The sequence below is a fragment of the Synchiropus splendidus genome, chromosome 5 (genome assembly GCF_027744825.2).
Source record: "Synchiropus splendidus isolate RoL2022-P1 chromosome 5, RoL_Sspl_1.0, whole genome shotgun sequence".
Classification (NCBI taxonomy): Eukaryota; Metazoa; Chordata; class Actinopteri; order Syngnathiformes; family Callionymidae; genus Synchiropus; species Synchiropus splendidus.
Window position 1 is genome coordinate 10,369,682 of NC_071338.1, and position 26,195 is coordinate 10,395,876.

The 26,195-nt window shown below is 44.6% G+C and overlaps 2 protein-coding genes and 1 pseudogene across 3 annotated transcripts; 1 reads left to right on the top strand and 2 right to left on the bottom strand.

Annotated features, from left to right (window-relative positions):
- Window positions 1-16,074, top strand: LOC128759097 (MAGUK p55 subfamily member 3-like; annotated as a pseudogene).
- psmc5 (proteasome 26S subunit, ATPase 5) lies at window positions 15,294-18,656 on the bottom strand. Its single transcript, XM_053865768.1, has 12 exons — window positions 18,575-18,656; window positions 17,860-17,931; window positions 17,718-17,787; window positions 17,548-17,645; window positions 17,184-17,240; window positions 16,781-17,011; window positions 16,439-16,565; window positions 16,182-16,372; window positions 16,014-16,112; window positions 15,835-15,945; window positions 15,675-15,761; window positions 15,294-15,437 (listed from the first exon to the last, which is right to left on the bottom strand). Exons 1-12 carry the CDS (start codon window positions 18,596-18,598, stop codon window positions 15,384-15,386), a joined length of 1,221 nt encoding a protein of 406 aa, XP_053721743.1. The 5' UTR covers window positions 18,599-18,656; the 3' UTR covers window positions 15,294-15,383.
- Window positions 18,657-18,795: 139 nt separating this feature from the next.
- Window positions 18,796-25,932, bottom strand: smarcd2 (SWI/SNF related, matrix associated, actin dependent regulator of chromatin, subfamily d, member 2). 2 transcript variants are annotated; one of them, XM_053865168.1, is made up of 13 exons: window positions 25,452-25,928; window positions 24,671-24,861; window positions 23,331-23,373; window positions 23,142-23,264; window positions 22,545-22,664; window positions 21,902-21,997; window positions 21,006-21,107; window positions 20,760-20,921; window positions 20,333-20,430; window positions 20,113-20,248; window positions 19,903-20,025; window positions 19,489-19,590; window positions 18,796-19,407 (listed from the first exon to the last, which is right to left on the bottom strand). In XM_053865168.1, the coding sequence occupies exons 1-13, from the start codon at window positions 25,605-25,607 to the stop codon at window positions 19,354-19,356; spliced, it is 1,506 nt and encodes a 501-aa protein (XP_053721143.1). In that variant the 5' UTR covers window positions 25,608-25,928; the 3' UTR covers window positions 18,796-19,353. The 2 variants fall into 2 exon arrangements, with proteins under 2 accessions (XP_053721143.1, XP_053721142.1); XM_053865167.1 differs by having other exon boundaries at window positions 19,903-20,248; window positions 25,452-25,932.
- Between the last annotated feature and the right edge of the window lie 263 nt (window positions 25,933-26,195).

A 26,195-nucleotide genomic window follows, 5' to 3' on the forward strand; every position in this document is an offset into this window, starting at 1 on the left:
CGCTGATTGGACGGAGCCGATAAATGAAATGTTGGCCGTCAGGCGGAGTCTGCCGCAAAAACACAAAGAGGAGAGAAGGCGCAGCAAAGGAAAGGGAGCAGAGAAGAAATAGCGGAGGACAGAAGCCCTTTTGGAAGAGAGCGGACCTGGTCGACGGACCAGACGGACACTCGCGCCGTGGAGGAGGAGGCGGAGGGGCTGGAAAAGGTAGGACGTGCGCGTGTGGCCAGACGGTGTGGTGAGAAACAACCCGCTGCAGGTTGACGAATGTCAATATTGCATATATATTTCGCGAAGACAGCTGTTTGTGGCACCATATAACCCGCAGGAGACGAGTCAGACCGTCCACCCGAGACAGGTGCGCAGGTCTCCTGTGTGCACCTGGTGCAGGGAGGACGGATGTGGTCTCGTGAGGGAATATTACATTCAGAGGAGGAGGGATGGGGCTCCTGTGTTGATGTGGATGGAAGTGACTGCACTGGCAGATCTTGTATTTACTGACGTTTCCGCTCATCTCAAATGCCTTTAAATAAAGTTGTCTATTTTACTGTGTGAGTGGATGGACTGTAAAGCTTAGCAGTATAACCCAGCTGGCCGATGATGTAACTTGTAGTAGTAGTAGTAGTAGTAGTCGTGATGTCAAGCAGAATATTCTCACAGACACCTACAGTGATGAACTCCATAATGAAGACTGCTGCCTGGTACCTCTTCATCCGGTCCGCTTGCCATTAATGACTGACAGGTATTCTGATGTAGATGCCCATCATAATCTCAGTCAAACAAGATAGACGCAATGTTCGCTGGAAGTATGGCGTAACTAGGGGAGGTAAATATCCCGCCATATATTGCCACAGGTGTGTGTATCTTTGAGAGTGTGTGGCGCTCTGCAACAGCAACACATTTGACTCTTAAAATTGAAGTTTATTTCCCTATATTTTGTAGTTGTCGGCTTTTACTCTAAATGAAACCCTTGTCCATGTGGACCCTTAATTCTGTAAAGAAATGTTTTATTGCATTTATTGCAAGTATATTTATAATTCCTTCAGTAGTTCAGGTGATTTGGGTCATTCATGGCTTTCGTGGCTCCTGCATACGGAGCAGTGGAAAGCTACTGATTTAGTCCTGTCATATTTATAGTACATCTCTTTTAGCAGACATTTGGATTTGACCGTTCAACCCTAACTTGCCACTGCAACACAGGTCTTGAAATGTGGACCTCCACGACTGTACGGCCGAAGCAAGGCTTGCAGCTCTTTTCTCATGCTGGGTGTAAAATCATCAATGAGCCAAGCTCAGTCACAAAATCACCACAGTGTTTAATAATAATGTGTTAGGTTACTGGGTTCTCTTACGATTTATAGTGTGCTCGGAGAGTTGCTTGCATATTCAAGCAAAATGGAAATAAATTCAGTGAAATATAGCTCATTGAAAACCAGTTGAATTGAGAATCAAGCCGTACCTGGTCCTGATGAATTGAATGGAATCGATACCTAAGTCTACTGTTTTCTAGTGTAGGTGACAGCTTCTTGTTTACACTCTTCTCTCACTGAAGGATGTTCTTTGCCCTTCAGCCATTGCCGATCGGGCTATTAACCTTTCTTCTTGTATTTATGACTTCAGCTCCCTTATTCAGATTGGCTAAACGACTCATTTAGAGCTGCAACGATGAGTTAATGTCATCGATAACGTCGATAACAAAATTTTATCGACGTCAAACTGGTTGTTATTGAGAAGCAGTGAGAAAATATCACATTCTCTGGGATCATTAAGATATGTTAATTTCTGCTCTTTTAATTGGTTCCTGACTGCGGTCCGACTCCAACTGGCCACCGTCGCTGCGCGCCCCGGGCTCCGTGACACCACCTCCGACTGATCGCCTCAGTCACGGTCACGGAGGAGTTCGGGTTGTAGTGTTCAAAAGTGTGCCTTCGTTTTGTTTGCGAAGATAACGTGTCTTAAGGAGGCGCAAACCCCTTTGACACCATTTTAGAATGACGAAAGAGTGTTCCGTGTTTGGTCTGTGGCGCCACACACCCTCATGCTAACAGCTTGCATGTCGGTTAGCACAGAGCTAACTTGTGTAGATGTAGTGAAGTGTCCTCAGTGTCTCTCCTCCTCCTAATAATAACCAGAACTGAACAAGGGAGCTACACTGAACACATGGTTTTAGATTAGTATTCAAATAAGACCTTTTGATGTGGATGTTGATCAGATATTTTACATGGGATACATATGTGTATCGTGATGATTTTAAATTCTTCTCAAGGACCAATAATGACCTCCGTTTTAAATAAACCGGAGCTCTCTGTCAACTGTTTTATGCTTCAGCTTCACAGGCTTAATACATGTTCCTGGATTATGTGTCATTGTTTTCGTATACTTGTTTAAAAATGTATGATGTCGGAGTATCAGAATGAGATGATTTAAGCAACTTTAGGTTAAACAGAAAGTCAAAATAGCTCCAAACAAAGGTAATCGCGATTAGTTGACTAATCGAAAAAAAAATAGAATAGATTAGTCGACAACGGAAATGACTGTTAGTTGCAGCCATAAACTCATTACTTGGTTTCATCTGTCACAGAAGAAAAAGCTTTGTGTTCAGAGAAAAGTCTATGCACTTGCCAGCAGTGAGAACTCTGATGCTACCATATGTGTGAGGAAGTCTCAACTGACCAGGCTTCAGCCCCCACTTCAGCACTGCGTTGCTCTTGTTCTTTCGTGTGAGTAATTACCACGGTTCTTTTTCGGGTGTGGGCTTCCTAAAGAGTCAAGATTCAAACACTGTTGTCATGTGCTCCACAAGGTAACCCAGTTGTGAGCCGCAGTGTATTTGGGAGGTTGACTGCAGTGTCCAACCTGGCTGGTCAGTCCAAAGGTAACTGGGAGGACGACACTACAGGTTCACTACAGTGGCGAGCAGCCAGCCTCTTGATCCTGCTGTATGTCAGTCAGGCCGAGTTAAAGGTGTTTGCGCCTCGTGTTCTCTTTCTAAGCCTCTTACGGCCCTTCAGGCGTGTGAACTCTTCCGCGCAGCATTTCATTTCCATTCTTGCGTTAACAATGGCTAATGATAAAAATCCTTGTGCGAATGTTGAACTTGTGTTTTTAATACAGCATATGCCACTGTCTTTGATGGAACTGAAGGTTTTTAGGAAAAAAATGGAATGAAATCTGTGTGCGCGATGAGCAGTCTGGGTGACAGCAGAGTTGGCAGATGATTCCGGAATTGTGTTTTACATGCACATATGCACCAACTGTTGTGCAGACAGATGGCATATCTGTGTGTGGGCCACCTCTCCCCTCGTGCCCCTCTCCAGAGAGCCGTCCCACAACAAGTGATTGTAGCTAGCTGCTGGTGCATCATGTTGTGAGTCTGCTGGACAGTGACTGCACATCAGTGTGTGTCATGTGTGTCACCACTAGTTTGTTGTTGAAAATGTCTCAGGTCAGCCAGATTCATTCCTCAGTGGGCGTGATTGGTACTTCCCACCAAATAATATAGTGAATCTGAAAGTTTATCACGATCACTGTTGGAACAAGAATTTTTCAAAGATCTGTTTATCTTAAAACAATACATTTGTCTGTTTACTCAGACATTTACTGTGTGATAGTGATCTAGCAACTGAATGAGTGAAAAGCAATGCAAACGATGGCTTTGTTAGATTTAAATTCGATGTCCTTTATTGGTCCCACAGTGGGGAACTTCACCATGTCACAGCGGCAACCTTCAATGACAACAAAGACTCAAAGACGCCCAAAGACACTGAAGACACACAACAAACATCCAAGACGTTCATGAAGCATCACCATACATAAAAACAAACTATCAAACGACAAATAAATACCCATAATATATAAACTAACACCATGACAAAAATAAATAAATGAATAAATAATAACTGAGAAAAATGTACAATGAATCCCATGAACCTGACAGCACTGGGAGCAACAGAAAGGAGCAACAATTTTTTTTCCCCATCTTCTAGTATGTAGAAGAACACACTCACTTGGACAACTGTTCCAATGCAGTGTTGTAATACTCAACATTGGTCTTGTTGTCGTTGTTGGTATCAAATGCATTTTTCGGTCTCGTCTCAGTCGTGGACTGGGAAGACTCAGGATTTCAGACAAAGACTGGTTCAGCAGATAAATCTACTTGTATCAGAGCTTATGCACTCTACTAGGAGATGAGGAAAGGGAATATGAATATCTGGAGGATGCCCACTATTGAAATCCAAAATATATTTACAGTCAGGCAGAAGGTTGAAAGCATTACTATTTCCAGATATTTCGCCTTGAATCATATTTTTGGAAACTTGTTTGTGCGTTTCATTTAATTTCCAGGATAATCAATGGATACATTGTGAAATGTGAAGACGAAAGCTGCTTTCGTTTCCTGTCAATCCTTTCTAATCTTCGACATTGTGTTGAAATCCTCAGTGATGCTCTTGAGCCCTGGTCGTCTTAAATCATGGAGACAAGATAATTCCGCCATATGGCTGTGCTGACCCTCAACAATACTTAGTGATAGATCCAGCGAACCAGGCAGAATGAACAGAGGGAGTCTAATCTCTGCTCAGCCTTTTGTAATTTGAGTCAAAGAAGAAAGGATGGGAGATCAGAGAGAGAGAGACAGGATGTCTGTATCTGAGTCTTCCTCTTTTGTCTTTAGGTGTGCATATGAACTGTAGCTGGGTATCACGGCAAATTTGCTATATAGATTCAAATTTAAATCATACAGTTATGAGTCAGTCGTGATTGGATTCACTCGTCTGTTACAGGGGCCTATTATGCTGAGTTTGTGAGATGGGACGTCACCTGGACATTAGTGTGAAAGAACCATGTTCAGTACAGAGAAATGAACCAACACGGAGCCTACACAGAACACTCCATTTGCCAGGTTTCTTTCTGCCTACATTTCTGGTGATATAGTTAGAACTGATGTCATGAAAGTTTGTACATGTTGCCCTGCAAAGATCATGGTTAGGATGAGGGAGCGGAAGCGTTGCCTTTCCAAAAGACAGTGCCATGAAGGCTCGGTCAGTAAAAATTGATGCTGCTCAGCTGCTGCAGGAGTCCCCGCCTGGTCTTTTCCATGCAGTCATCGTAGATCTGAACATGTGGTGATGTCCGTCAGAATCTGTGAAGTGGCTGTAGTGGATACTTGATTTTGTTATGTACTAAAACACCAATTAACCACTCTTTGTTGAACAAAACTGAAGTTGATGGTGTCCACGACAAGACTGAGGACAAAGATATGGACTGATGGAGGAAGGGAACATCTCAACACCTAAACAGTAACGGCGCTCCTCCAGTCCGAGTTGAAATGCATGGACAAATGCCTTGCCAAGATAACAGGTTTTTTTTTTTTATCAATGAACAGGTTTGTTGAAGCAGTGATTGATATTTGTGATTAGTCAAAACCAGAACAGACTCAGGAGCAGCCATTTTTCCTACTCTGCAGTATTAGTATGTGAGACTTGATGGAACCAAATGAATGGAAACTAATGCTCAATAGGATCCTTCTCAATAATGATATTGACTCAAGAGCATTCCGTGATACAAATGCACGTCATTTGTTTCTCTTCACCAGAAACAACAGGTGAATAGGACTTTTTTTTTTTTACTTTAACCGTAAACAAAAAAAAAATCTCAGCAATTCAGTCTTGAGGAATATTAAGGTACTACAAGTGAAAGTATACTTAAAGGGCAAAAAAATACATATATTTTCAAACAGTTGTACAGTCATGTAATTATGTCAGGTTGAACATTATTTATGACATCGTCAATGATTTTCTTAGGTGGTAGTGGATCTTTTAATTTTCAATGAAAAAAACATGTATGCTTATTGTGAGGATAAACATGGTGCATGTGCACAAATATCCAATCACAGGTGCCATCTATCGTCCTGAGAGTGTGTGTTCTGCCATGCTTATTCTGGGTTCACTGTTCTCTTCAAAAAGTTATTGGTCATAATGAGACGTGGAACGTGCTTGTCTAGTGGCTTCAAAACATTTAAGTGTTGGTCTTGTCTTAACATATGCTATTGTTTAACCGCAGCAGCTGGTTCTTGAAATACTGACACGAAGGATTCAAAGTTAAACCTCTGCTGCTTTCCAAGCAGCACAAAGTAGCTCACGCATGAGCGCACAAGAGGCTGTTTATCACCTGATGAATGTTCTATCCATTCGAACATTGACACAGGGGTCACATGTCCATGTTGTATCATTTATCCCAGAATACATGAGTGTCCCGCACTCCGATGTGTCAAATGGATTTTATAAATGGGTCTTTAGTAGACCCATGTGAGAGCGGTGCTGGGTGATGTTCCGAGTGCAAATCAATAGAGGAACAGTGCTCAGCAAAGGTCGTGACCCGTGCCATCAGTCAGTGGAAGGTCCCGATGATATTGCAACATACTGTAACAGCACAGCACCAAAAGAAAGCCTGGACGTTGAACGTTTTTTCCAAGGATATGATTTACCATGAAAAAAAGAGTAGACAGATCTAATCATCATGCATACAATAGTTCCCCGAAAACAAACCTGCTCCTCCAATATTTCCCTCAGGATGCCACTCTAAATGTCAGTACTTTGTAGGAAGTATCTGTTGTGTCACCATGGCTCTTTACTAGATGATGAAGTGGTGTGTGAGGTTTATGAAACTCTCTTGCTGTGATGAGAAGATGTTGAGGCTTTGTCTTTGGTGCATCAACTCCATCAGTTTGCTGTTTAAAAACTCTTTTATTGCTAAAATTTTTTGACTATTATTTAAATTCCCAAATTCTTTTTGAAAACTAAATCCTGGTGTTATTTGGTTTTTCAGATTTTCTTCCTTCAAAATAACGTCCAGAACCAGTGGGGCTCACTGCAGTGTCCTCTGCCGCCCCCCTCCTCGTTCCCCTCACTATCCCTGCTTCTGGGGAATGAGCGAAGCCATGCCTGTTATAACTTCTAATGGAGGTAAAGTTCATTCATGTTCTGATTTATTGACTCTATAACATCACCTGAGTTACATAATTAATGCTCCTGCCAATCATGAAGTGGCACACATGAGTCACATGAGCAGCTCAATAAATTCACATTAACTTGCTAAATTTTCTGAGCATCTTTCGTCGCCGAGTGGAAAGTCAAAGCTCTTTAACTATGTACCAGACGAAATGTTGACTTCACTCGATGTATGATCTATTGGAAGGAATGTTTTCTGCATGTTAGTCCTGGAAATGTCAAATGTAATTAGAATGGATTAGACAGAATTGAAATAAACATTCATTCAGTAATGATTGTTCATCCAAACTGTGCTGCATCACCACTCTTTTACTTTTTTCCATCTCTGTTGACCTTGACCTCAGGGCTGCACGAGACCCTTGCCCTACTCACCTCCCACCTCCACCTGGACCACAGCCGTCAGGAGGACCTGGTCTTCCTCGAAGATGTCTTCAGCGAGAAAACACTTGGCTATCTCATGAAGGTACAACTACTATTGTGGTTTCTCTGAGTCGGCCGACCATCACAAGGGTGGAAGTATTTCTCTGTGTGGTGTTCACGTCCGTATGTTAGCAACCTGACTCTTTGTCTGTGTGACTGTCAGAGGACCAATAGTTTAAGGGGAGGCGATTAAACTCCTGCATTCTTTACTTCCCACCTGGTGAGTTCAGGTGGGCGTAAACGACCTTGCCTGAGAGCCGACACTCACCGGTGCTTCATCTGCACTAGTCATGAAATGTTCAGCTGCACATTTAGTAGCTAACTGGCCACAGTCAGTTGTTGCCACTGATTTCCTTGTCAAGTTGTTTCAAGGCAATGTCCTGACTTGGCAGTAAGCTGTGTCTGTATGTTGCAAGTTCACCTTTACTGTTGTCTTTTTATTTTCCCTTCAACTGATATTGATAAAGACATGTAACTTGACTACAGACAATAATGCTAGATTCTCATTTGCATGACCTTATTTATTTTGATTTTGTACTTATTTTATCATTTTGCGCTTTGTTTTCTTGAGTTCAGATTTTATTTTCATGTTCTGTAGTTCTTTCTCTCACTTTTATACTGTGGCTTTATTTTTATGAAATATTTTTAATTCATATGAATGACTGATTGACAGATTCATGAAAAACTGAGGCAGTATGCTAAGCAGAGTCCGTCTCCGGTGCTGCACAGCGCCTCCACGCTGGCGGAGGATGTAAGTTTCATTTCCCAAGTGTAATGCGAATGTGATTTACACAGCTCCAAAAGCATCCAACAATTATCTGTGACCATCAGCTGACAGAGGAGCTTCAGTGCAGAGGCCTGGAGGAGGATGAGCGGGAATTAGTCTGTTTGCTGAGCAGTCCTCACCTCAAGGTACGCTCGCGCACACACGCTGTGATCATTGCTCAGACTTGGCTAGGCCTAGACTCAGACCTGACTCACATTACTGTAGTCCCTTATAAAGTTCCGGAGGACATCCTGAAACTACACAGACTCAGTGGTCAAATCTTCACTCCTCTCGCCCTCATTCCTGCTTGTTGATAGTTTCTCTGTCATTAATGCAGGCTGTGCTGTCGGCCCACGATACTGTGGCGCAGAAGAATTTTGACCCGGTTCTGCCACCGCTTCCTGAGGAGTTAGACAATGGGCAAGAGGAGGAAGAGTCAGTGAAAATTGTGCGACTGGTGAAGAACAAAGAGCCTCTGGTGAGTTGATGCTGCTGACTTTCCAGAAAACTCGGGGTTACTAGTCACCTTAAACACAACTTAAAAATCATCCATGGTTTTTCGTCACCCAAGACAAAGGACTCACAGTTTGTATCATGATTTTGAGAATAGAATATGACTAAATGATCATTTATTCACATTATTTCGAGCAATGTAGGAAATGTGTCCTGACTGGTCCATAGTTCAAGTCAACTGTTCAGAGACATGAGACACAGCAGACAGACAGCTCAATTTAACCCCTAAATAAAACTAACAGAGCAGTCTGTCAAACACCAGCGGCTTCTACCGGAGTCGTGAAACATTGAATTTCTCATCTCTACACTTTTATATTTAAACATAAACTAGTAATGATGTTGGAGACAAACGCCACTAACACGTTTCATCATAAAACAGGTTAAAGAGAGACTATAGTGTGTCCAACACATGGAATAGAATAAAAATGTATTTATCGTGATAATTCGTATCGTAATCGCAGAAATTGCACACAATTTACCATGAATTTTTTGTCCATATTGCCCGTCCCTATTTCAAGATGAGCTCAAAATAACCAAACTACACCCACCTCTCTTGATAGTCGGAAGAAGGTGTGCAGGATGTGACATTAGTTTTGATGGATGTGCTTGTTGTGATATTGTAATGGACAGAGTGCTGTGTGCAAACAGAGCAGCTAATTCCTCAGATGCTGCACGTGTTGAATAAGGAATCCTATGTGCCGAATTTGATCATTTAGTCCAGATCAGAGCAAAGAAACTCTGAGGAGATGTTGGTGTTCTCTGCCAAATGAACTGGTGACATCATGACACACTGATCTCTGCACGACAGAAGCCCTGGAGAGGAGATTGCTGTCTGGTGAAGTGGCATGATCTGATCACATCAGTGGAGGGCTTTGATGCCAGGAAGGATAGAGATATTGATCCTCGGCTCGGTCATGGTGTACAAGTGCAGAAAGTTAAAATCAGCAAAATAACTTACAAACACAACTCACTATCAGTTATGAACATTTACAAGACATTTACAAGTGTCATCGGGTTGTCAATGATTTCTTTTGTCCATCAGGGGGCGACTATTCGCAGAGACGAGGTCACTGGGGCAGTGATCGTGGCTCGAATCATGAGAGGAGGAGCTGCCGACCGCAGCGGTGAGAGCAGAGCACACGTGCAGACACCTGAAAGAACGTCAGCGTTCTCAACACCGTGTTTGCTGCGGTCGGTGATTACAAGCCCACTGGCTGACTGCAGATTATGCTGTGTGGCTTGAACTTTCAACACAGATCCAAATCCTTGAGATTAGCGCCACAAGATTGCATATTTTGAGATTATGAACGTGGGTTTCCTCCGCACTGTTTCCAGGGAGATGACATTATCTTCATGGCAGCAAAACACTTCTTGTTTCTTTGCTTCACGCCGTTTCTTGGTGACGGTGCTTTCCACTCAGCTGGGTTCGTTCATGTCTCCAGGTCTGGTGCACGTGGGAGACGAGCTGCGAGAAGTCAACGGGAACCTGATCACTCACAAGCGGCCCGATGAAATCAGTCAGATTCTGGTAATGAGCAAGTTAAAATAAGGGTTTAAATGAGTTGGCTCCACGAGTCCAGTCGCTGATATCATGGTTGTGTCAGTCCCAGTCGCAAGGTTCCATCACACTGAAGATTATTCCAGCGGTTGTAGAAGAAGACAAACTGAAGGAGAGCAGGGTGAGGCTATATATTCATACACAACAGGGAGCTCCGTCATGTCAGGCAAACTCTGGTTTGGTTGGATCTGGTTCTGAAGGTTCTCCTCCACAGATCTACCTCCGTGCTTTGTTTGACTATGTTCCCTTTGAGGACCGGGCAACGCCGTGCCAAGAGGCGGGACTTCCTTTCAAGAGAGGGGACATCCTTCAAGTCGTGAGTCAGGAGGACGCCACCTGGTGGCAGGCCAAGCGAGTGGGCGACTGCAACCTGCGTGCAGCTCTCATCCCCTCCACACACTTTCAGGAGAGGTATTTCAGCGTCCTCCCCCACCATCCTGAGAGCTGTCCCTCACCTGTCGCCTCCCTCTCCTTTACCAGGCGCCTGGGGTACCGGATGAAAGTGGGTTCCTTCCCATCCGGCAGCAAATCCCTGATATGTAAGATCATCGCTACTGTATTTGTGTTCCTGACCCCTGACATGTTCAGGTTGGACCCCAGGCTGTAGTTCACCTAGCGAGCGAGCAGCAGAAAAAGAGATCATGAAGAGAGGAGTTTAATCTCTGTGGATTCATCTGCTAATCCAATTGGAAATGAAACAAAAAAAGTCTATAAAAACAGCAGCTGTTCATCAGCCTCAGACAGGCTGCCTTTGCTACAACTCCTTTTTTATAATCTCAATGAGTTTGAAACCCTAATAGAGAGCCACCGTGCTGAACTTCAGTCTGGGATGTTTTGGGGTCCTCACCTCCTCACTGGAGAAGCTCTGCAGCGCTGTCATTCCACCTTCCTGTTTCTATTTATTTCCGATGCAGTAATGCATTTATTAAGTGATGTGCTAGGTTTTGGTCATTTGTATCTAAATGCTGTGGCATGTGACTTTGACATGAGCACAGATGTGGACAATGAAGAGCCAGCAGTTGAACTATGTCAACTAGACTTGGTGATATAAGTCCATGCAATACTCGCATCATTTAAACAAGGGTGCCAAAAATAAAGTGAGGGAAGAAGATCTAACAACAGAGGACAGAATGACAGGAAAAAAAACAAGTCTGAGTGAGGTCAATGAAGCTGAGGGGAAAAGATTTACTGTATACTTATAGTGTGCAGCGCCCGAGTGGGTAATGTTCTGTTCTCTATTCTGTCTCGCTGCCTGTGACCTCAGATGACCGAGCAGGTGCGTATGGCAGATTACCGCAAATTGAATCTTAAATTCATCCATGTTTCACTGGCAGTTTCCAGGCTCCACTCCATCAGTGGCGTTAGTTTTGCACCCTCATCTCTGACCTCATGCTCTCCCTCCTGCAGAGGACAGTGACGGCGAGGCTGTGAATGGGAGAGAGACAGGTGAGGAGGAAGTGTGTGTGTCTGCTGAGCTTGTCTGTGCCAGTCCTCCCACTCACATCGGTGTAGTGGCTTCATGTGCTGTCCTGATGTCATCGCTCTCTTTTCAGCTCATGTGCTAGTCAGATACACAAAGAGGAGAAACCATTGCGGCCCAAAATATTGAACGTATAGTGACACGTCACAGTGGACACGAAGGCTGTGAGATGTTTGACAAACGTACAGTTCAAACCACAATCTGAGTGTTGACAAGTGTTTACATGATTTTGAAATATATTTAATGACAAGTCTCATCACTACAGTCCGACAGTCAGTGAAGACTAGTCCTCATGCTTGACTAGCTTCTTTGGTTGTCCTGTAAAGAGTTACTGAACGACAGAGGCATTTTGCTTGATGGGAGACTTGTGCGCTGAAGACAGAGGACCCAACCACATTAGCTGACTCTCATGAATGTGGCAGGAAAAACTAACTCCCTGGCTGAGAGCTTCTAACATTCTGAAACACTTGGCTGTGGATCTAAACTCTCTTTCTGTATCCATCAAATATGTGTGCTAACATGCCGCTCCACACGGCTCTTGGCTTTTTAAACTTCGGTCCGCTATAGTGTGCAGCTTGTCGTCACTGTAGCCTGCATGGCTGCCGCTCTCATTCGCTGCGGTTATAGCCGGCAAACACAAGTGCTCTAACACGAGCTGTAGTTTTTCCCAAGACTGAGGTGACCCCTGCCTGTGGTCATGCCTTCTCATGGGATTTTTACTCAGGTACCCACCGTCTGTCATCTCATACAGCCAGGCCTTTTGAAAGCGTAACACGTGTTCTCCTGCTCAACAGCCGGCAGGCGCAGAAGTTTCCGGCTCCGGAAGGATCAGAACGGAGGCAGTCCGGAGGTCCCCCGCACCGACTTCCTTATTTACGAGGAGGTGACGCTGTATCAGCCCCGCTGTGGAGAGAGGCCGCGACTCATCGTGCTGCTGGGTTAGTTACTCCATGTGGGCTTCTTTATTCTTGACAAAACCTTATTCTTGTGAGGACCATATGACTTGCGCTGACATTTACGATTGTATCTTGAGATGAAAATGATCTCGAGATACCAATTATCATGATATAACTGTAGGCCACGTCCAAAAAAATAAACACATGCATGTCACTACCAGGGCCTCATACTTCTCGTCGTCAGGTGAAAAAAAAATATCGCTTAATTTTAATGGCCGCTAGATGGCGCAGTCCGCTGTCTAACTTTTGAACTGCTGCTAGTGAAATCTGGCATCATTGTTAAGCCGAGAGCGCCACCTGCTGATCGCATCTTGGTCTAAACTCCTCTCCTTCCACGACTCCCTCTGGTGTCCACAGGTTCTCTGGGAGCTCGGATCTCTGAGCTGAAGCAGAAGGTGATGGCCGACAACCCCCGGCAGTACGGGCTGGCTGTCCCGCGTGAGTCCCGCCAAACAATGGCCTCCTCTACAGTTGTGTTGCGCTTCCCAGCCAAATGACGGTCGGCACGTCTGAGCCGGAGGATTTAAAGATTAATCTCTTGTGGACGTGCTCAGCCGCTGTGTTTTTTAAAAACACCAGACCCGATTAGGAGCGTTGGGTTGGGTCGCGGCAGCTGTGCGACCACAGGTCCCAGTCCATTCAGCTCTTTCATGTTGTTGTGCAGACACGACCCGGGCCAGGAAGAGCCACGAGAGGGAGGGAGTGGAGTACAACTTCATCACGAAAGCGGCCTTTGAGGCTGACATCATCAGCGGCAAGTGAGTTCTGGCTCAGAAGTGCGTGGTGCTTTCTGAGGACCGTCCGACAGCTGTGTGTGCTCTGTCTGCAGGTTCATCGAGTTCGGAGAATACAAAGAGAATCTGTATGGAACCAGTCTGGAGTCCATTCACAAGGTTCTGAATCAGAACAAGATCTGCCTGGTGGACGTCCAGCCTGAGGTCTGTGCATGATGCTTCTGCCGCTGGCTCCTCTCATACAGAGCTGGGGAGATGCAGCTCAGCATGACAGCCTGTGTGTTCTTCTGTGCCCGTGCTGCTGCTGCTGCTCTCTGAGCTTCTTTTGTTGTGAGGTCTGCATGAGCAGGTTCATGTGTTTTATGAGCACAAGGTACCAAACATGTGATCAGCCCGTTCATGATAAGTGTCAGTGTCTGGCCTTCTGTGGACAGTCTGCAGAGGGTCATTGGTTTGGTCACCGCAAGATCTCAGCACTGCATTTCGTGGAGTCTGCATCATTCTTTCCATTCTGAGTGTGAACTGGTCACCAGCTCCGATCCTCTTGGTGCAAGACTGCGGTCGTCACAAGGGAGAGGGTGGGATGCCAAAGTTAGAGTTGAGGTTCAGCCCAGGTGGAGTCCTACCTTGTTCATGAGTGAAGGAAAGACACTGGTTGTGTACCTTTTCCGCATACTAGAGGTCTTTCTCTCAACAAATGTTGTCATTGTAGTGCCATATATTGGCATTGAGTGGATGTCTATTTGCTCTGAGCAAGTTTGCAGTGAAAGAAGAACACGGGGAAAGTAGTTTACGATGATTTTTTTATCAGTTTCTTTAGCACCAAGCTACCAAGTTCTGTGACAACAATGTACCTGTATTTGTGTTTGATTAAAGGGAAAAGTTGCTACATTGAAGCTAAAGGTTGCTCATCTTACAGAGTGTCCTTTAATAGATGTTTATCATGACAGAGTTTCGAATCTGGCCTTATTTGTGGCGCTAAAGTGCCTGGATTTAATGAGGAGACCCATCAAAGGTCTTTCCTCTGTTGACCACAGGGGGGTCGTGGTGATATAGAGCTTTGAAGTTGACAAAAGGAAACTAGTCTCCAGGGATAAGTTGTCATGAGGCAAACACTGAAGAATTGGAGAAGTTTCCCAGAAATATCTTGGTTTTGAGGACATGGGTGACGCAGATGGTGAATGCTGTGTGGTGCTGCCCTCTGGAGGAAGAAAGCCGCATTAACTTCCCGTAGCCTGACTCACTCTAGATTTAGGTTCCATTGCATTTATTCTTCCCACTATGTGGACATTTCATGTGTAGGCTCTGAAGACTCTGCGAACACCTCAGTTCAAGCCATACGTCATATTTGTGAGACCCAACATCCTTGAGGGTCACAGGAAGTCGCCCAGTTCCACATCCTCCCTCAGTGTGGGAGTCTCGGTGAGTGACCGCAGCATCACCATGTTCTGCCAACATCATCGTGATGTGCTCTCTGGCTCCAACCAGGAGGACGAGCTGCAAGAGATGAAGCAGTCGGCAGAGAGGATCGACCAGAACTTCGGCCACTGGGTGGACTATGTCCTGGTGAAGGAGGACGCGGCCAGTGCCATAGCAGAGCTCCAGTCTGTCCTGGGGCAGGTGCAGGTGGAGCCTCAGTGGGTGCCAGTGTCCTGGGTCAGGACATGAACTTGCTGGTTCGACGCCATGAACATCAGTGTCACCACGGTGGGAGGAGCATCGACGTGCACCTCGGCTGCTTATAGAACCGGCATGGATGCTGACAACCGAGCAGCAGTGATGTGAATGTGCCATACACCTCCAGAACAGTCGAATTAAAGATTTGGAGTGAAATGTGGTTTGTGGATCCACTAAGGGGGTTTTGGGTTCAACCATTTATTTAGGGACTTTTAGGGACATTTATAAATCAGATCATAGTCAAAGCAGTAAATATACAGGTGTGTCCATCTTCACTTCCACAGCTTCTTGATGGACATGTTCTTCTCACTGTCCTTCTGCATCACCTGGTGAACATGAAAGCAAAGCTTAAAAGCTTGTGGACACTTCAGTGAAGAGTAACAGACACAGAAACAGCCCACAGAATATTTGCCTCACTCTCTGTGACTGACTGTTCACCTGTACTCAACCACAGCTGTTCCAACCATGTGGCCAAGTCCGACTCGGCTGAAGCTACGATGCCTGCTCACCAGCCAGGCGTAACGTTTGAACACTATAATCCTGCCGCTAAATCCAACACTCACCTTGGCGACGGCCATCTCAAAGTCCTCCTGAGTAACGTGGACTCTCCTCTCTCTCAGTGCGTACATGCCCGCCTCCGTGCAGACGCCCTGAACACACATGAGTGAGTTTGCTTGACTATCCAGGGTCACATCACTTGGTCTGGACTGGATGGAATCTCACCTTGACCTCAGCCCCCGAGGCTCCAGGCATCAGCTCTGCGATCTTCCTCAGATTGATGCCACGCGTCAGGTTCATCTTCCTGGAGTGAATCTTCAGGATGTCCAGACGAGCCTGGTGAGGCAGCATCAGCAAGCGATCAGTATTCCATCTTAAGATAATAAAGGTTTTGAGGCAAAGACCTCTTCATTCGGTGGAGGGAACTCGATCTTCCTGTCAATCCGTCCTGGCCGGAGGAGAGCAGAGTCCAGGATGTCGATGCGATTTGTCGCCATGATGACCTGGCAGGAGACAAACAGCAAAGTCCTTCAACACCACCTGCCTCAGTAAAACTTCACATGTCGCAGTACCTTGATGTTCTTAGTGGCCTCGAAGCCGTCCAGCTGATTGAGCAGCTCCAACATGGTCCTCTGCACCTCACTGTCGCCTCCAGAGCCTCCCTCCAGACGGGAGGAACCAATGGAGTCGATCTCATCCATGAAGATGATGGAGGGAGCGTGTTCTCGCGCCATGACAAACAGCTCACGCACCATGCGAGCACCTGAGGAGGAAACTCACAGGTAAACCAATGTCCTCCGCCCACGTTAAACTCAACGGTTCTCGTCACCTTCTCCGATAAACTTCTGGACCAGTTCAGAACCAGACACCCTGATGAAGGTGCAGTCGGTGTGGTGGGCCACAGCTCGGGCCAGGAGGGTCTTCCCGGTGCCTGGAGGACCGTATAACAGCACCCCCTGAACACACACCCAAAAATAGGCTTCACTTTACACCAGAACAAGTGTTTCGGGGTCAAAACAGGAACATAACCGTGTCCACTTTCAACGTCTCCAACACAGCGTTTCCACCAGACCACAATTGAATAGTACCATATCAGAGAAGTTGTCTGTCTTCAATGTCGGCCTCTAATTCCTAACTGGAACTCCACAAAAGGATCAGAGAAGCCGCTCACCTTTGGTTGGGCGATGCCCAAAGCCTCGAACAGCTCCGGGTGCTTGACTGGCAGCTCGATCACTTCCTTGATTTCTTTGATTTGCTTGTCCAGGCCGCCGATCATCTCGTAGGTGGAGTCCGGCACCTTCTCCACCATCATGAGGGACACCAGGGGGTCCACTTTGTTGGGAAGGATCTTGTGCAGCGTGTAGCTGTCGTTACGCAGAGCCACGCGGCAGTTGGGAGTCACCTGCGCACAAGTTCTGGAGTTACACACACGACCTGGTCCCTCGTGGTAAAAAGAAGAGAGTTTCTGCGTCGCATCTGCTTTGTGTGCACAGACACAAGTATTCTGATGGTCTACTGACAACAACTACTACATACACAGCATATCACAGACGACAGTCGAGTCAAAAACTTACATCATTGATGTCAATGTTCTTGTCCACATCCACCACAAACTTTCCTTCTGGATGCACCTGAAGTGATGGAGGGAAATGCTCAGTTCACCTTGAAAGAGAATCTGCCTCATGTTCTTTTGTAACCCAAAGCTCAATAGCCTTAATATTGGCAGAAAAAAATAAATCATACCGTACAGCAGAAGCTGAAACTAAAAACGTTGGCGTCAGTACGTAAAGATAAACATATGGATTTTTTTTTTTTAATCTGTCAGAATACACTTACAGATTGTGGAACTATATATAAATGCTAAATTAAAAGCAAGTATTCAAATATGGACTTGTTGCAGAATGTAGCTTTGTTTCCAGCAGAAGAGTGGTCACACACCTTCACCAGCACTTTCTTTTTGTCCATGACCCTCACGACCTCTCCGACGTAGGACCCTTGCTCCTGCAGCAGCTGTAGCTCCTCACGGAGGAGACGCACTGTTGGAGGGATGAGACCATTCAGTACTTTGCAGCTTCTTTATCTTTATATTAACAATAAAAACCACATACCTTTAGCATTCAGCTCATTTCTCTGTGCCTGAAGGCGTCTAAGATTTTGGCTTTTGTCATTTACAGTCAGCTGTGGAGGAGACGGGGATAATTGTTAAGGTTCACAAACACAAGTTCAGGGTAAGAACACACAACAAATTACCTGCAATTCTTCGATTTTTGACAAGTAGTACTGACGGAGTCCCGAGCCTCCTTTACTCTCCCCAGTCTCCATCTGTCAAATCAATGTGTCGGGTTAATAAATTTAAGGTTTTATTAGCTGCATGCAGTAGAAAACAGTGCATCAAGAAGTTACTGGGTCATTGACAACAGTCCTTTATAAAGAAAAAAACAGGCAAAGTTTAGCATGCTTATTTCATATGCGTTTTTAAATCACTACTCGTGACAGAGACCTGCCTGTTTTATGGGTACTACTATATCACATATTTCTACTTCAAGTAATGTTGAAGAGCAGCTTGTTCCAAGAATTGGGGTGATTTATGCGTTTATAAACAAACCGTATGATTCACGCACACAATACCTACTACAATCCGACATACCGGCACCAGACAAAAACACGTATGGTATTAGACTAATGAGACTAATATCGCAGTATTGTGTGGGAGACAACGTACTTCAAACATCCACAAAGACAAGTTATTGAACGACCAAGCGAGAAGGCTATCAGTTAGCTTAGCCACAATGAGACAGCAAACCGGTAGCCTCCGCATTGTTTTGAATGAACGAGCATAAAACCTATCAAAAAGATGGTAGGTATTAACTGCCATTAAAAGCCGTAGTTTATACACCGCCTATATGACAATTCTTTACGGCCCGCGGGTGCATTTAAGAACAAATTGAAATGACAAAACACCTACATGATCAATCCCGTCTCCGTCCATCTTGAAATTTCTGACGCCGCTCGAGTTCTTCGTCTTCCGTGTTTTAACGGAGGATGAACGGCACAGCGCCCCCGGTGGTGAATGTCGTACAGTTCTCATGATTTTACATGTTCATGCATTTATTTTCCTCTACTAAAAAAAAACACTGAAGTGGCGTAAGTAGCAAGACGAAAAGACAAGACGGCACATTTGTACGTTTGTTTATTGCAAAAACATGCGTATGAAATGTAGAGCGATGCGTCGGCACTCCATTGAAGTAGCCGCAAGAACTGAGAACAAGGAATGTTTTCAAAGTGTCATCCAACAACTGATTTCAGCATCACAATTTCTCAGATGCAGAAAGATTCCACACCCAATCTCAGAATCCCAACCACCCATAAACAAATGAATATAAACAGTCAAACTTACAAATAAATGTTACAATTAAAGAGCCTTCCCTGAAAAAGCATATTTCGTATAGCTGGAAAATAAACAGCACAATATATATTCATATATTTCAACATTTAGAGCACAATTCGAAATAAATGTATTGACATGTGTATGCTAATTTGAACGTATTTTATGATGAGACACTTTTAACTCTATCTAATGTGGCAATATCACACAAAACAGCACCAATGTTTCAAAGCCAATTGTACCAAATACCATCCACAACAAGGTAAACAGCAACAAAAGCTGAGCAGGCAAAAATAAAACCATGGAAACTTTGGTCCCACGTGTTAATAAAGACCACAAAGAAACAACTGGAAATGTCTTCAGGTCAGTCGGATCCCCAGAACCTGCTCCAGCTCTTGTCTCCTCTGCTGCACCTGGAAAAAAAACAGTTTATCATTATTTTCTAAAAGTTTTTAAATGAATTAATGAAGAAATTCACTGAGGATTTCACTGACTTTGGAGTAAACATATCTGCCCACAGCCTCTGGAAGCCAGGGCGCCTGGTAGAACTCGGTTCTTCTCTCCTCCTCTGGGTTTCCTGTGACGTCAGTCATCAGCTGCAGAAAGAATAGAATGAATGTCAGCCTTCTGTTTGCCATCAGTCCAGTTACTTCAAACTAATTTTATCAAACCGAACTACTGGATAGAAGTTGCTATATTCTGAGAGCAAAACAGACAGAGCAGGGACGTCAAGAAAAAGAAGCATCTACTTCAAAACACAGAAACATAGATCAATAATGTAATTCATTAGAGACTTCATTTCGGGGAAGCGCATTGCTCTTCATAATAATAACAATAGCAATAGCAATAACAATATTATCATTATTATATAATGGTATATTATGCTGATAAATACATGCAGTCTTCACCTTCAGATCTCTGCACTGAGACTTCAGCCAGTCCTGGATAAACTCCTGCGGGTTGTTGCTGAAGCTCAACATGAAGTCTCTCTCGGTTTTCAACTGGTTAATGTACTCAATAGTCTCATGGATCTGCGGGACACACACTCCATCAGACATCATCCTCCTCCTCCTCCCTGCGTCGTGCGAGCCCAAATCCTGGAGGTGTGCGTCTCTCACCTTCACCTCCAGAGCAGCGATTTCCTGCTGGTTGGTTGTGGATGACAGGAAACTGTTCATTTGCGCCTTCAGCGGGTCGTCCACCTCCACATCGATGTCATAGCATGCAGTCTTCTTCTGGTCGGTGGGGTCCACGCTAATCCCATATAATAGAAATGAGATGAAGACACACACCAACAACAGCTCACACAGACAGACACCATACTCCACATGTCATTACCTAATCATGTGATTGATGATGATGGGGTCAGGGTGTTGAAGCAGGCCGGCCAGTTTCATGGGAATCTCAGAAAACCTCAGGCGATGGCAGCCAAAGATCTGTTAGGAATTTGGATGGAAAGCAGATGGAAAAGATCACTTTGGACTTTTTACAAGGAAGGAATTTCACAAGTGGTTTTTGTGTGAGCTTTCAGGTCTTGGTTTCCCAACAATGACAATTCTTTTGTGTTTGCCATTTTAAACAATGATACAATCTATGACACGTAGAGTAACTTTGTCTTTCTTTATTATCCACTATATCCTATTGAGGGTGAAATACACACATGGCTTTATGATGATGTTGTGTGTTAACACTTCTTTTGTTCTGTAAGAGCAACATTAACTGCGTGAGGAAGATGCTGTTTTTCATGAAAGGTTTGGCACCTCACCTGTCTAAAGTAGCGGTTACAATTGATGTACTCCTTCTCATGACTGTCCTGCAGCTTGTTGTTCTTGATGTAGAGCCAGAGAGCTTGCATGATGCTGGCCCGGGTCTGGGTGTGCACCCCGAGTAGACGAGCCAGGCGAGGATCCAGTTTGTATTGGGGCGGCTGTTTCATTTCAAACACAGCGTTCTCACGCGATGCTCACTGGGATGTTCGTCGTAGTTACTGTCAGCGCCGTGTTGCACTTACCTGGTGGTCCAGCATGAGCAGCAAGGTGCATTTGACATTGACATCTCCGGGTCTTTTCACCTGGAAGCCGTCCGTCTCCTGAGTGGTGGGCATTCTATGCCACTGAGGGGAGAAAAGTTCGAGTGTAAAACCTTCACAAAGAAAGGCTCTACAGCAAGTAGCTAGGTTGTGTGGGACTTTTTCTTGTTTCTTGTTTCTGTTTTATTCTCAGTGTTATGTTGTGTTGTGTTAGTACGTTTATAAAACCAATGAGAAAATAGCCAAAATGTCATGTAATAACATCATAATAATAATGATGATGTTGGCCAGCGACCTGTGGCGGGTCAGTGGCGTCTCGCCCCCAGGAACTTCTGAGAGTGAAACACCAATATACAGGAGGAAACTCCATGGATGATTGGGTTATAATTGAATATGAATAAAAACGCAAACCTGCTTTGCTCCAGTCTTAAGCGGTGAGATCCACCAGGAGCATGTTGTGTTCATGATTCTGATCAGTAAAGTAAGCCTATATATCTATGGTTCAACAACGCCAAGATTCATGTAACACAGTGACTATAATCCAACATTAAGCATTAACTGTGAAACTAAGTAAGCCCTGTTAAACAAGAAAGTATCGGCTCAGTGGAGGACTAATAGACAAAGCATATGTTTGAGATCTGCTCGAGAAACACATTTGTGCTGACCGGGTCGAGAGAAGCAGAGATCCAAGTTTATGTCGAACAGGATCCAAAAGCTTTAGCCCCAAACCTTTAATGACTTTAAGATGGATTCTACTTCTCAAGAGCAGAACGTTCTTGGACTGTAGTCCCAGAAGCAATCCTGCAGGCCTCTCACTCGCCATGTGCCTGACACGTCCAGAGGCACTTTCTGCAAGTGCTTTGAAAATGATGTCATACCTCCACTAAGTGATTGTCAGGTCCGTACAGTTCCTTATCAAGCTCGATCACAAGGCTCTTAAAGAAAGAGGAGAACTTCCGCTTCTGCTTGCCGGGCTGCAAACACACAAAAAATGGGTTTCAAAAGAAGAGACTGGCATCAGTGTGTCGAAATTTTGCTGCGTCAGCAGAGTTGTTGACCACATTGGGGAGAGCTGTAAACTTGTTCAAGCTGTTGCAACTCTCCGCTCCCCCCGTTTCTGTCACAGTGTGTTTGCACAAAATGAGCCCTTTGGTTCTTACTTCTCCTTTTCCTGGGTTTTTCTGCAAAACTCCTACACATGCCTGAACCCAGAAAAGCTGGAGGGAAAAAATAGCCTCCTTCACATGGCCCCAGATGACACAATGAGCTGGAATTGATGGGAGTGAGGGAAAGAAGGAGGAGGGAGGAAGGCATGTCAGATCTTGGTACGCAACCGCCACTGGTTTCAATTCCCTGTTTCAAGAGTGAGCTTGCATTATAGTTTTTTTTTTTTGGGTTGGGCTACATACACACATCTGGTTGCATGGTCTGAGCAGAGAGGGGGCGCTGAAGAATAATGAAATGCTCGACAGCTGAATCACACTTTGAAGCAGCAGATTTTGCATGTTTTTATTCGCTTACTTCCTCTAGAAGTTTTCCCTCCACTCTCAGTTCCCAGGACGACACTTTCTCCGCCTCCTCACCGTCCGGCTTGCTGGGGGTGTACGTGTTGGATATGTAGATACGCAGCTTGCGCTTTTGCTGTTCAGCCGAGCGAGAGAGAGAGTTGGAGAAGAGAATCAGACTGAAATACTCTCATTCATCGGTTCATCATCAATGATCAATTCAGGATCACAGATCCTTTATGTTGACTTCTATGTATCAAGTGAAATAGGTTTCAGAATTCCTTCACAATTCACCGCAGCATTAAACTATAATTATTAGACGATGCTTTTTACATAAATAGTCAAATTTCTATTTATACTAAAGAGTAAAGTAGGTGGTAACTATCAATACGTCGCCAACACTTGGCAGATGGGGTCATGTGATACTTTCGGCAGCAGTGAAATCGAATATCATAGAAAGTGAACTTCAGTGACTGAATATTTACAACTATGTTAAGTGAGCTAAACTCCTTTCAGCACCTTGTGATTAAGATGTGAAGACAAACACGCGGCTTGTGTGCTGAGCTCTGGCCTTCACTGCTTCTCATCGGCACATTCACGTGTCACACCGTACCATTATAGGCTTCTTGATGGCCTCCTGTATCTCCATGCGCTTTCGGGCAATTGTTTGATCCAGTTTCCTCTCAAAGGCCAGCAGGTCCATGTAAGCCTGAGACTCGGGCACGAGGTCTCGGATCTAGGGTCAAGCAGAGGCAACCGTGAGTGACCAGCGGACGGTCCCCGCATGTCTCGGCTCTCTTACCCTCTGAGGAAGAACTTTGTCTGCCATCTTACGCCTTTTGGGCCTGGAGAGGAACAGAGTGATGCAAAGTCAGATGATTTCAGAGGGCTTCCAACCATATCCATATTTATATCACATTGAATCAGGATCAATATGTCTTTATCAAGAAACAGACAGCAGTTTGTCACTTGGTGAGATTTAATCAACTGGTTTCACATTGTAGAGATCCTGGTAATTTGGGCTGAATCACATTGCTCAGGACTCTCACCGGGATTAAAGGCGTTGCCTGCGGTGCCAGCTTCACGGCCATATCTCTCTAGCGCAGCAGCAGCAGCAACAACAAGAGTCTTATTGTCAATTAAAAACTTCAAGAAGCCACTCATGGCTGCATTAATGAGCATGACATCACTGGTGAGTTTGAAGCCACAAATATCCACTGCCTTGAAATCGGAGGCCTGTCATGAGACGCCGTTGTCCTCGTGTTTGTGCAGTCGGGCTTTTAACTATCGCAGACACTAGACAAATTCAGAGGTGGCGACGCAATATCACTGAAGAAATCGTTGAAGAAAAATATGGTGAAAGCACAAGACAGAGCAAGAAAGGCTCCTTTTTAAGCCTTTATTTACATGACTTAAGCTTGTCTTGCTAAATAGAATTAGGTTATCCAATTTTCTTGTTTGGCTTCGCCACATTAGAGATGAGATAGAAGACCTAACTTCAGAAAACAGGGACTCATATTCATATTCATCTGGATTATATTGAAATCACATTAGAATAATTATTAAAATCGTTGAGGACTAGAAGCGGATATAAAATAAATACAATCACATTCGCGAGGTGAGGGAAGATGAGTAGGAAAACACCTTCTCCTGCTCATTTACGATGCTTTTGAATGATATAGTATTTTAAGATAAAACTAAGTAACTGAATAATGTGACCACTAGTTTGAGCTCTTATCTGAAAACAAGCTTCAGGCTATTGCACTAACCGAAGGTGACTGCGAGCTGAGACAAGTTAACAGCAAGTTAGTTTCCTTTTTGCATTTATAAAAAGACAGAATGTCATGCTAACCTTGTTGAAAAAGTGGCTCCATCAAACAAAAGATTGAACAACAGCTTCAGTAACTACAGACATAATTGGGTTTCTTGCATTCAAATATTTTTAAAAATGTGGCAATGAGCTAAGGTTTCAGTGAATGTCTCCACATTAAATGACAACTGAGTCAGTGGTGAGTGAGTAGTGAGAAGCAGGACTTGGCATAAATAAAGGTATAAATGCTCTCACATATTCACTAGATGCCGTAAAGTTCTCACGTCAGAACATTCAGAAGACTTCGAAGAGGTTTAGCACCAAAAGCTTACCCCCGTCTTGGCCCTCCTAACGCCTCATGTTGCTGCTGGTGGTGATTTAGAAAGCGCTTCCTGGAGGCATCCATAGGTGGCGGCCCCATGTTCGGACGCATGGACATGTTTCCACCATATGAAGGTCCAGGGAGCTGACCACCATGTGATCCCATGGGGCCTCCAATTCTGTTCGGTGACATACCTGGACGCTGATGATAAAACAAGATGGGCAATTTTAGGAACACAAGAATACATAAAGATGACAAAACTGTCAACAGTATATTGTTCAATCCTTTTTAACAGTGGTAGACAAAAGCTCGGAATACATTCTATAAAACCTAATACTAGTTAAAAAAAAAAAAAAGGAAACCAGAGTACTAATACAATAACAATAATACTAGTTTAAAAAAATGGAACCAGCGATAAACAGCGTTAGCAGACTTGTCCAAATCGTGTTGGTTGGTTCGGGTAAAACTGACAGACGTCGAAACACAAAGCTGTTTTATTAATACAATAAATAGGTTTTCTTTTGTATTTCCATTGTGACCGTTACAGAATAAACAGCGACCATGGTGTTTGAACAATGTTTGAGCACTGTTTATTTAACTTAAGTAATGGCGGTTATTCACGAGCCTAATCTTTGCGGAAGTGCCGTCTATCTCATTTGAAACTGTCAGTTGATATCACCAAGATACGGCGAGCTCCTTTTCAAGACTTCACGAGTTAGGTGAAACTTTAAAATAAAGTCTGATACGGTCCGGCACGGAGCGAGGGGCTGGGGAGTGAAGACGAGCTTTACCTGGGGGTACTGCGGTGCGCTGCTCATGGTCCGGGGGTAACCCGCCGAGGTCTGCGGCATCACAGGCATCATCCTCATGCCTGTTGCGTGCCCCACGCTCATGGGGCTTAAGTGCGGGTTCATCTGGGGGACCGTAAAGTTTCCTCGGGTTGACATCGTCCAGCTCCGCCGACAGTGAATACAGTTTGTAAAGTTTGGGAAAGCCCTCCCTCGTGAAGGGCTCGGACTGGAGGTGACGCGCGTGTGTGGAGTTTGACAGCAGCGCTGTCAACAAAAAGCTAGCTGCTGCTGCTAGCTTCCTGCCCACTCCAGTTCCGGGGTTTGAGTCCACCTCACTCTCTTTTGCTAGACTTTTATCTTCTCGCTGCACGAGACTTTACGGGTATTGTTCTAAAAGTTCACAAAGCAACGTCGGTCTTCCTCCTTTGATAGAAGGAGTCTAAACTAACATGGTACGAACTCATGAGTGACTACACGCCGAAGGGGATGTACACTTCAAGGCTGTCGGAATTTTTGGTTTTGTATTATTCCTGTTCCCAACCTTTGTCTGACACGCGCGTGACGCCTCCTGTCTCTCGCCGAAAACAAGTCGTTCCTTCATTGTTTACAATAACATGATGTTGCAAAAGGCACAACAAAGAGAAGAGAAGAGAACAAACTCGTTTAATACGTCATTGTGACATAAAGACCTCACACAATATGGGCCACTTCACCAAAGTAAGAGTGCGGTCTTCTCCATTCAGA